Here is an 11650-nt window from a genome sequence, read left to right on the forward strand (position 1 = left end):
CAGCCCCAGCACGGCTGTCCTTAAGGGCACAGCCCCCAAGTCGTCTGCCTGTTGCTTTTCAGAAGGTGGACTATTGTGTAACTTGGCCTCCCTTCTAGGTTTACAGAAAATAATCTCCTCATGTCTTTGCGGGAGTCTTTTTTCTTTCTATCTCTCTGTCTCTCTGGTTTCGGAGGCCGCCTGCCTGTCCTGTTTGCTCCCTTTGCAAATGTGGCAGCCTCCTCCTTTCCTGGGAATCCGATCCTGTCAGTCACAGCTGCCATGGGGACCCGGCCAGCAGCAGCCAGTCTGTCCTGCCCCCTATTTCAGGAGAACAAACTTCCTAGGCTTGGTTATTCGTCAGGGGATCTGTTTTCCAAAAGAGACTTTGCATGAATGATAAAATAATCTCTGCAAGGCAAAGGGGGCGGTTTCACCGTTAGTCTGTGCACCTCGGGGATGTCTCCTGTTTCTCTCCCATTCCACCCACTCCCAGATTCACCTCCCCCCCCAGACTCTGGCGCCATTTGGCCAGAAATGGTCCCATCACACCCTGAGTCTTGGGTTAGGCATTGTTCCTCCCTGGGATGGTAAACACAGGAATTCCCTGGGAGTAGCCTTTGGTTTATCTAGATCTGAAGAACCCAGATGTCAGCCATCACCTACCCAAGACGTGGGGTGCGATGGGAAGCAGGGTGTGGTGGGGGCAATGTACTCAAAATGGGGGAGCGGGGGCGGTAAGACAGAGGGTTCCGGGGGGACCAGTTCTGCACCTCACTATCCAGCCTGTCAGGGTGTTAGTTCCTCTTCAGGCAGCCCCCACCTCTCTTCACCCTCACTGGCTCCACTGCCTGGCTGTTGAGTGGACTTCCTGAGTGTCCCGAAGGACAGCAAGACAAAGCAGGCACTGGGATGAGGCACGTCTTCTAGGAATCCTAGTCTGCCCCAAAGGGAACAGAGCTGCGTGAATTTCCTCAGGAAAGGACATTTTTGCATTAGAGTAATTCTCTAGGGTTGGATTTCTCTGTGCCCCCAACTGCGGGTTGTCTAGTGAGAAGCAAGTCAGAACTAGCAGCCCAGGCTTCAGGCGCACATTTTTTACTTGTGACCTCAAATAAGAATCTCCTCCAGACTTAGTTTCCTCGTCTGTAATGAAGACGGCTGGACTTGGGGGTGCTCGGGGTGCCTGGCATCCTCTGAAGGTCTCTTAACCAGAAACCATAGACTGGTCTTTGAAAGGGGTTCAAGGCATCTGCTGGCCTCAAAAACTGTATGCACCATGTGTGGGGAGAGATCCCATGTTCATAGCTTTCAGTCTCAAGATATTCTCAAGTGGATTCCGAGAGGGAGGATGTGGGAGATAGAGCAGGCACTGGAAACAAAGGTACATTTGCGGGAGGATGAAACTTTTGAAATGGGAGTGGTTGGGAAAAGAGAGAGTTAACTCAAACTGTCAGCTGCCACATCGACAGAGCCTGGAGCTGAGAGTGGGAGGGAGGGGTAGAAGGGGGTTTGCCTGGAGAAGGAATCAACTTTTGAAACTTTCTCCAAGTCCCACCCACCAGAAGCCTCTTCTCTGCTGTGACTCACCCTCTGAGGAATGTGAGTTGCCACGGTAACCTTTTTTTTTCAGGGTCTCTGCCTGCTGGCTGGGAGTGAACACTGGGAACCCAAACAGCACCTCAGGCTCAGACTGAATGTCCCCCCTCCCACAATACAAGGGCAGCAACAAACTCTAGGTTCTGCCCTTGGGATCCCAGGGAAGCCTAGGGCTGTGATGCTTGAAGACCTGAGTTTTAGTTCTAGCTATGCCCTGAAAGTGCCATTTGACCTTGAACTAATCACTTCACCTTTCCAGTTAAAGGACTATAACAATAGCAACCTCAAGGGGATAGCGTGTGGATGAAATGGGACAATATACAGGGAAACACTTTAGAATTAGTGGATTTATGGCATCCAAAGATCTGGTGAAGTAACTTCCAGCTTTTATTTTCCTGGCAGCTCCATCATCTTAGGGTGTGTATAGTACTTCCTTTTACTAAAAATGTTGGTAGGCCTATTTAAAAAAATTGTTTAAATTCATTTTGATTTGGGGACCTTCTTGGGTATTTCCCGAGAATGTTGTGGGTTCTAAATCACACGTATGTGACACTGGGAAAGGCACTGCTCTGTGGGCCTCAGTCTTCCCATCTGTTGAATGGAAGATCTAAGCTAGATGAATTTCAAGGATTCTTCTAGATCTGAAGTCCTGTTAACCTAAATCTGTGATGTGATTTTGTTCTAAGGAATTGTTGGTCTCCGTTTTTAACGCTCCTCACACAAATTGAAAAGGAAACAAGAGAGGAGGGCTAGGGGGATCTTGGGTTGCCTAATGGTCATGCTAAATAAAATTTTTATCCAATAACACGGCTGGGGTTTGCTATTCATAAGAGCAAACCTCCTTGCTGAAACTAAACTATAAATAAGAAAGTATGGTGGAAGAAAAGAAAGAGCTGAGGATGTGAAGTAAATGTAGACTGTTTGGCTTTGGAGGTTGTTTAGGTAGATAGATCTGTATGCAGCGATAGAGACAGATACAAACTTACAGGGTAAGTTTGTAAACGCTGATTTCATCAACAGGTGCCCACTGGCACAGCTAAAAATGAGTGTCTTCATTATAGGAGCGGACACTGAAAGGCATTCACTCACTCACATACCTCTCTCTGGATGATACTTGATTTATAGACACAGAATAAATAGTGAAATGAAATGAAATCTCTGAACTTCACTTATAACAGGCTGAAACAGATGCTGAATCAGGCTGTTTGTAAGCTATATGAACATGCCATCAGGTGTGCAAACACTGCCGTTTGTTAGCCACACACAGATGTACACAATCAAACTTAATATAATGACAAGGAGACACACATGTAACCCATATGTACCACCACTGTGTCTTAGGGAGAGAGAAATGGAGCCTCAGGAGGAGAAAATAACTTACCTGTAGTCACATGGCAAGCTGGTGTCTGAGCCAAACTTCCAGATTTTTGCCATTTGGCCATTTTGGAATCATGTTCAGGCACCTTTTATAGATAACAAGCCTTGCGGGTAACAGTGATGAGCGGCATTTTCTCCTCTCTCTCTTTTGCTGGCCTGCATTGACCTATTCAGCCCACATGGCTTTGTCATTAGGCCCAAAGGCCCAGCATGATGGGGCGAATAGGCAGCTGCTCATTTGCTTCCTGCTGGCTCCCTCCCTAACCTCACTCTTAGAAGAACAGAGGGATAGCTTTTTTCTACAACACAGAACCTGGATGGTTCTCTTCTTCCCTCCTACCCTCAATCCTGAGCCCAGGGACAGCTGGGCTATGCAGGACCAGAGCCAGCAAGTAGTGACTTGACAGAATGATTTAGAAAAATAGCTCAGCCAGGAGATGCCTTAGACAGGAATCAACTTTGCTCTCTCACCACCAAGCTACAGAGCTTAATGTCTGCAGGGGAAATAGGACAGAGACATCAACTCTCTTCAGAGCTGAGTTCCTTCAGAAACTTGCATAACCCCTCTCATTTGGATACCTTCTGGGTCTCCTTGTGTTAGTCACGCGTTTGGATTTCAGACTGAAAGAGGAGATGAGATGAAAAAACAAAGCAAGGTAAACATCTGGAAGTTTGGCTCAGGCACCAGCTTGCTCTATGATTTTGAGTGAGTTATTTTCCCTCTTTAAACTTCAATTTCTTTTTCTAAAATAAGAAGCATGATAAGGAGGTTTTGCATGGCCTGATAACACTAATTCATTGGTAGTGGCTGCCAGAGAACTATATTCAGGATTCTGGTGCTACTCCAGACTTTGTGGGCCAAGGGCATATGATTGATTAGTAATGTCTGCCACATGCACAGGAGAGGCAGGTGGGGGCATATATGCCACGTATTTGCTATCTTTGGGATCTTTAAAGCCTTTCCAGCTGTGACAGCCTGGACACTTTGATGTTATTTCTCCTCCCTTCCATTTGTGGTCACCCTGGATGCAGTAGTGGTCCCCTACAAGGAGCCAAGGAGGAAGCCTGAATCTCCACCCTGAACCTCTGCCAGACGCAGTGAAACGTGGCGTCTTAGATGCCGTTATGTGTTTTCAGTCAGACAGATTCCAGCTAGCTCTGAGTCGTCCCCGAAACTCTCCAATCCTAGGTTTTTATATCCACAATACCTTAAAACTTTTCTTAGCTTCTCTCCTTCCAGAAACAAATATTAGAAGTGGAACCAAGTAGTTCATGGGCATGCTGAAAGAGGTAATACTACAAAAAACTTTTGGTTGAGTTTGATACAGAAAGTCAGAACCAAAAGGAACTTTAGGGACCACCTCACCCAAGGGTTTCAAAGTGTTCCTAAGAGAACCTAGAGATGCTCCAAGGTATCCCAGGGTTATCCGTGTGTGTAGGACTCTTAGCCCCCATCTCCACTCCATTTTTATCTGCTCTGTTTTTTAATTTCAAGTTTATTGAATAGATAATAATCATTCACACATTCTAACACATAATAAAGAGTTTCAGCTCTTTGAAATAATTGGATTTCTGCAGAAGACTTCACTGAAAGGAAAGATCTCTGGCTCAGATAATTTTGCCCATGTATCTAAAACAACCTCATTATTATATATATGAGCTGGAAGTGGATCAGGTCTGGAGAGCAGAAGAGGCCTCCCTAGGTTTACACAGTGAGCTGGGGGCCATTGACTTCCCTTCAGGTCTCCTGACTTCCACATCAGGACATGGAAGTCCTCTGAGAGGATGTGTGTGCTCCTGGGATGTGAGCAGGACTTGCTGGTGTAGGCACATGCAGCCGCATCTCTGGGCCTGCTCACCCCCACCTCACCGGACCCCACCCTCCCTCCTTTTGAGTCCTGGCTCCCTGGAGGGCCTGGCTCCAGGCTTCTTTTATTAGCCTCTACATTTGTTTTCCTCTCTGTTTGTTTTCCTCTCTTTGGACTTGTTTACCAGCAATGTGGGTTTTTGGAGCCCTTGTTTCCAAGCCAGACAGTGGGAGTGAGCTGCCTGGCTTACATCCACAGCCCAACCACGAGGCCAGCCCAGGGCCTAGGCTTGTCACCATGTTCTATGGAGGCTGGGCTGGTGTCCCCCAGATCAACAGAGGCAATGTCTCCTTTGTTCCACCCCAGCACCTCTATCTCCCTGGGCATGCAGACAAAGTGCTGGGATATTTACACTGGATTCTTGAGGGGGATGGAGATTCTGGGATCCTTGCATTTTAAGATGCTCTTCCAAATGACACCATTGCTTACTTCTTTACTTAATGAATGCTCTTGTGTAAATCACCTATGAGCTTAAAGCAAATGGAGGTTCAGAGAGGAGGTAAAGTTGAAATGTCACACACTTGCTGAGCAGCAGAGCTAGGATTTGAACTTGCATTCTGGCTCCAGAGCCCGTGAGCTTACCTTTATGTTATACTGCCTCTATAAAAGCTTGTAACCACTTTGTCTACTCTCATAGCCGCTATCCACATGTTTTCAGATTTAAATTAATTAAAAACTCAGTTCTTCATTTACGCTGGCAACTTTTCAAGTGTTCAGTAACCACATGTGGCCATCAGTTATTGCTTTGAACAATGCAGATATAGAATATTTTCATCATCTCAGAAAATCGTATTTGATTACATTGCTTCATAAACTCTTTCCACGCAAATCAGATTTAGCGTTCGCCATTCAGTTTCTGTGCTTCCCATTCTAAGAGTCTATGATTATGAGAACCACAGTCTAAAATTGTATGATTATTCTGACATTTCTCCCAGTTCTGACATTTAGCAACTTTTCAACATCCAGGGAGAGCCTGAAGGAGGCCCTTTATGTCTTGAGGGAGACAAACTAGGGGGCCAGCTGTATTTTTCCATCCCTAGAGTCTTTCTAAAGAGAGAGAAGTGACCTCAGCTTCAGGTCCTGCTGGCAGCCAAGGACAAGTTTTCAGCCATGTCCAGAGCAAATAAAGGCAAAAGGAAAGGACTCGATGTACGGAACAGGAGGCAGTGGTGTGGGAGTGAGGGGGGTCTGCATTTGACCCACCGGGCCAAGGGAAATACACCTCCTGCTCCTCCCCTGGCTCAGGGCCTTTTCCCTTTCAGCAATTCGTGCCAGTTCATGGTCCAATTGGGCATCCTTCAGGTGACCACCTGGAGGGGGTGGCTGCCAGAGGAAATAGTGTGCTGAGATAGAAACATGCCAGTGGTTGGCGAGGCTGCCTAGGACTTTGTCCTAATCCTGCTCACTCACTGGGGCTCTTAGTTCCTGGCTACCAGAGAGTTTCTTCCTTTCTCCAGGCCTTAGTCTTCTCATCTGTACTATGGGGATTGAGCCCCAATTGGGATGCTGGATAATGAAAACTCCCTGAGAAGGATGCATATATGCCTCTTTGTATGAAGAAATACAAAGGAGGGAGTTTTCTTGCAGTACTGGTCATTTCTATGAAGAATGTTGATATTTTCATAGGGCGTGCCTCATATAGCTTTGGTTGGCAGAGGGTCACACCTGTTAAGCTCTGAATGCTGAGGTTTAACCCCACGTTCCAACCTTGCTAGAGTGACCATTGCACTTCATTAGGTTTGCAGGGTGGACCCTGGTCTCTTTGGCCAATGGTGCCAAAGAGAGAACCTCAGAGAGGTGTCTCATGGGTGTGCAGGGCTAGGCTTTGCATCTAGAATAGTCCAGCAGCTTCTCTTCCCTCCTATCCCATCGTCTGAAGGAAAAGCATTCTGAGACTAGTGATGTATTACAGGGCACTGGGCAGGACCTCAAATTTGGAAAATAACTCTTCCCCTAAGATTTCATGTATTCTTGATCGTCTCTGTCTGTACCATCCACCTCCCCCTGGCTCTGAGCATCACCCCTATTGGGCTCACCCCAGCTCCACGAGCAGAGAGCCTTGCCAGTCTGGAATGGGCCTGGACTCTGCATGACTTTGGGTGTGTGTTTTCCATCCCAACCTCAGACTCGTCAGGAAAGTAGGACTAAGAGCCCTTTCATGCCTGCCTGCCCACCTCACAGCGCTGGCAGGAGGCTCCCAGGGAGGCATGTGGGGTGCTATAGCAACTATGAAGCACGATAAGACTTATTTTTCTCTTCTGGCTACAACAGCAGGGTTGGGGGTGGCAGAGAGGGTGTGTGCGCAGCTGGGTAAGGAGGATGGGGGGATGGTGAGGCAGGACAGACGGAAGAGCCACGAACAAACCTTAGCACCATGGAGAAAAATACTGAGCTTGAAACTGACTGTCACTTAAAAACCATGGTCACAGGGTGTGGGTCCTCTGCTCAGATGCAGGACACATGCGTGGGAAAAGCTTCAATTCTGAAGCTTGTTACGTTTCCAGTTCTACTGAGGCTATTTCTCCCGTGACATGGCTTCTCTGTCAGTGTGGCCCAGATGGGGTGGCTTCTTGTCCTGGCTGCCAGTCTCATTTTGACTTTTCTTCCTTAAACAGTCTCAGACAAGTCCTTCATTGATGTTTTTTCTCATGTTCCACTTGTCCAAAGCCACATGCAGGAGTTATTTTTCTTGTGTCTTCCAAGTGGAGAAGACGGTAGATTTTCCACGTAAGCCTGGGGGAACAAATGAGCAACTATGTGAGGAACATTCCAGAAACCTCCTGGAGAAGACAGACTGGACTCCTCTGGGAGTTGGGGTCATTGTGAAGTAATGCCAAGTTCCCAGACCAATTCCTTAAAATTCCTGTTAGCTTTATTTCATGCGCACTCTGTGAAATAGGAGATGTCTCTTAGTTGAGGAAAGGACTGTCTGTTATGCAATGTTTTCTTCCTCTGCTTGTTCCTGCTCCCAAATGCTGTAATCCACGGGAAGATGGGTGATCCCAGAGCAGGTAACATGTGCCAAGATCAGCATGTGCCAGGGATATTTTAAGAACATTTAAAAAAAAATTGTTATTTATTTATTTAGTTAGTTTTAGACAGAATCTCATTTTGTCACTCTCAGTAGAGTGCTGTGGCATCATAGCTTGCAGCAATCTCAAACTCTTAGGCTTAAGTAATTCTCTTGCTTCAGCTTCCTAAGTAGCTGGGAATACAGGCGCCTACCGCAAAGCCTGCCTAGTTTTAGAGATGGGATCTCCCTCTTGTTCTGGCTGGTCTTGAACTCCAGAGCTCAGGCAATCCACCTGCCTTGGCCTCCCAGAGTGCTAAGATTACAGAGGTGAGACACTGTACTCAGCCTTTAAGAGTATTTTGAAGACCAGTCTACCACTTCCAAGTTCACCTAGTCTACTACTCTAATTGATAGGTGGAGGCACCAAAGTCTAGAGAGAACAAAAATGTAACCAATACATCAAGATAGCATTAAGATAAAACAAGAGTCCCTGACATTCAATTTCAAACTGAGTATTTTTCTTCGTGGTGCCAGGGTACCTCCCACAATTGTGCTTGGTTAGTTGAGAGGTCTTGGAACTAGGAACAGTGAGTCTAATAGAGAAGTTCTGGAGCATGAAAGAGGGAAGATGTGACCACTGCTGCCCTTGACCGAAAGGCTGTTTGGGCGTAGAGAGAGCATGTTTGTTCTGTGTAACCACAGAAGGAGGGACGGGTAAATAGACCAAGAGGTCTGAGGAAGGCAGGAAGATTTAGATCAGTAAAAGGAAGAATTTTCTAAAGCCATTTGGAACAGGAAATCCATTTAGTTTTCTTTCATGTTCCAATTGTCCAAAGCCACATGCAGGAGAAATAAAGAAATGGCCTAAGAATAGATCCTCTGTTAAGAGATGGCATTTGGTTTTCAAGTATCAGAAGAGATTCTGCTCCAAGATCCCTTATAGTCACGAAAGCATTAAAATCTACAGCTTGATCGAGAGAGTGAATTCTTAGCAGTGACCAGGGCTGGGGATTTTTCTAACCTCCCCTTTGCAATACGTGGAAGCATCTGGATAATTTCTCTAGGGGTCTAGAGAAATGCTGTAGCTTCTGGGTAGAGTGGAGAAAAATGTGTCCACCCTCAAGTTTCCACAGGTTACGCTCCCAGACTCTTGTTCTTTGTTTTAAAATATGGATCTCATTGTCTAAAATTGGCAAGAAGTTGCTGCATATTAACTCCTCCCAGTGCAGAGGAAGCAGAGCAGAGAAGGTGGAGGAGGCGGAAAGTGGGTACGAGAAGACTGTGGGTGTAGGAAAAGCTTTACTCTCAGCACATTACGGACTGAGGAACCCTTGAAGGTCATCTGGTTTGGCATTGCCCAAACTTGACTAAGTAGCCCATTACTTTAGTTGAATCACTTTTTTTTTTTTATTATTACTTCTTCCTCCTGTAGTGTTTTCTTGCCCCCCATGGAGCTGGAATCACAAGGTCCGGCTGTCTCATTGTCCTGTTGTTGTTGTAGAGATGGGGTCTCACTCTGGCTCATTTGGCTCAGGGGGGTCTTGGCTGGTCTCGAACCTCTGAGCACAGGTGATCCACCCGCCTCAGCCTCCCATAGCGCAGGGACTACAGGCGTGAGCCACCATGCCCGGCCAGTTGAATCACTTTTAAAAAACTTAAATAAATGTATTGAAAGTGGGGACTAGGTATCCTGCTACCATAAATGGAAAACTCTGTGTATCTTTGTCGTAAATAGAAGGAAACTGTAAAAACAAACACACATGAGAAAAACAACTCGATTCAATTCCAGCTGGATATAATTTCCTGGGGAAGTTCTGAGCCAGAGGGCTGCTCGCTCTTTGTTAGAAAAGAAGATGGATGAGAAGTAAGGAGGTGTTACAGACATCTTCGCACCAAACTGAGACTTTCTCCTCCTATAACAGGATGGAGAGAATATTGAAGGGAACACACTTCACCCATGCCTGTCACTATCATTTGACCCCTAACATCTAAAATGGTCCTGTATATAATCTCTAAAATTGTCATGCATATCACAGGAATTCAGAAGAACCTCTCCCTCTGGAAGCCTCTCCTTAAGGAAATCTCAATCTCTCCTCTCCACAGGGTTCCCAGCACCATGAGGGCCTGGATCTTCTTTCTCCTTTGCCTGGCTGGGAGGGCCTTGGCAGCCCCTGTAAGTACCTAAAGATCTTACCTCTTGCTCTCACCTCCTAACACCAGCTCCAGGGGTTCTGAACCTATCAGATGGGGACAAGAACATCCCTGTCTGGAATCATTGTCTTATTTGGTTTTTTTAAAAGGTTTTTTTTTCCCTTAAACTTATAAGCTCAAACAAAAACTGGGATGAAGATCTCTGGGTGGAGGTTCCCTTAAAAACAAAGTTCCATGTAATGTGAAGATAAGTTTTTAGCAGTCAGAGCTTCCCAGCAATGGACTAGGGTCCACCTCTTCTCCGGGTGAGGAATTTGAGCCGCAGGTGGGGTAGGAACGCTGGTGGGACGATGTTAGAAGATGGGCAGACCACAAAGAGAGGGGCGGGTTCTTTTCTGAAACAGGGAAGGTTGCTTGGTTGCAAACAATAGACTTCAATCTGACTAAATTAGGGCAGAAATAGATAAGATAAAAAAAACAAAATCAAAGGCCTTAGGGAGGACTGGAAAGGGCAGCTTCCAGAACTGGGAGGGAGAAATCACTGGACAGTTGAGGGAGTTGCCATCTGAGTGAATCAACTCCCAACAGTTTTGCTTCTCAAAAGAATGTGCCAAGAAGGTTTAAAGAAGTATAGCAAGAGTCAGTTGAGCTGAGCATGGGCCCTGGGCCTTGCTTCTTAGTGTGGGGAGTGTGGCGTACCTTGATTGCCAGTCCCTCCAAGAACTGCACACAGAGGGTCAGGAGCAGCTATCTGCAGAGAATCCGAAGCCATCCCCAGGAAAGGGGGAGGAAATGTGCAGCAGGCAAAAGAGGAGTTTCTTTCAACCAGCAACCCTCATACTCTCTCTTCACTAGGAGGTGCAGGTGATGGTAAAGCCTGGCAATCCTAACTGGGCTGGTAGATTCTGAGCACAAGATTTGGCGCAGTTGGCATTAATTTTAGAAGCTGCTCCAGCAGCCAGAAGCCTCAGAATTATGTATTATTCTCACCTCTTCCTATTGCAAGTTGAAATTCCAAGGAAGAATTGTCTAATAATATTAATATGAATAATCATAATAACATAGTACTGTGGGGAAGATAATAACATCTTTTAAAATTCATGGTGTTATCCCTGGGTATCAGTTTTCCCTTCTGCAAAATGGGGGAGTTGGTCTGGATCCGTGATCTTCAGACTTTGTAGGACTTCAAAGCAGCAGAAATGCTTTTCTAAGCTAAATCTTACATAGAACCTTGGATATAAAATTTATAAAAGGGGCACTGCTCCGGTGTTCTGTGGGGGGAGTCACACGTCTGGCTTCTCCTTTGCCCTGTTTCCCATTCATGGCAGCTTGCAAGGCAGAGCCTTCGGGATCTCCAAAATCCCCCAGCCTGTGTTCTAGCCTACGTTTAGAAGCAAAGCTGGCCTTGGCCCTGACCGCCTATCTGAATCCCACTTTCTTTTCCAGCAGCAGCAGGAAGCCCTGCCTGATGAGACAGAGGTGGTGGAGGAAAGTGTGGCTGAGGTGGCCGAGGTACGTGGTACGGCCCCAGCTTCCGTCCCCCCACCCCGCTCCAACATGTGTCCCCTGGAGAATCCAGGCAGGTGCCACCTGGTTTGGTGCTGGCCTGGAGACTTTGTCCCTATGTACACACTCAGCACAGATGAAAATCCTGAGCATCCCC

At 46.5% G+C, this 11650-nt stretch overlaps 1 protein-coding gene across 2 annotated transcripts in view; it reads left to right on the forward strand.

Moving 5' to 3' along the window:
• Positions 1-11650, forward strand: part of SPARC (secreted protein acidic and cysteine rich) — a 22863-nt gene that overhangs the window by 298 nt on the left and 10915 nt on the right. Inside the window, exons 2-3 of one of the 2 annotated variants that reach the window (XM_023515450.1) lie at positions 9940-10009; positions 11437-11499. In XM_023515450.1, coding sequence (XP_023371218.1) covers positions 9953-10009; positions 11437-11499 — 120 coding nt within the window. In that variant the 5' untranslated portion in view covers positions 9940-9952. Of the gene's footprint in view, positions 1-9939; positions 10010-11433; positions 11500-11650 lie in introns of both variants that reach the window. The other variant, XM_012808210.2, reaches the window with a different exon arrangement.

This window comes from Otolemur garnettii, unplaced genomic scaffold (genome assembly GCF_000181295.1).
Source record: "Otolemur garnettii isolate 467f Iridium unplaced genomic scaffold, OtoGar3 scaffold00003, whole genome shotgun sequence".
NCBI classification, from domain to species: Eukaryota; Metazoa; Chordata; class Mammalia; order Primates; family Galagidae; genus Otolemur; species Otolemur garnettii.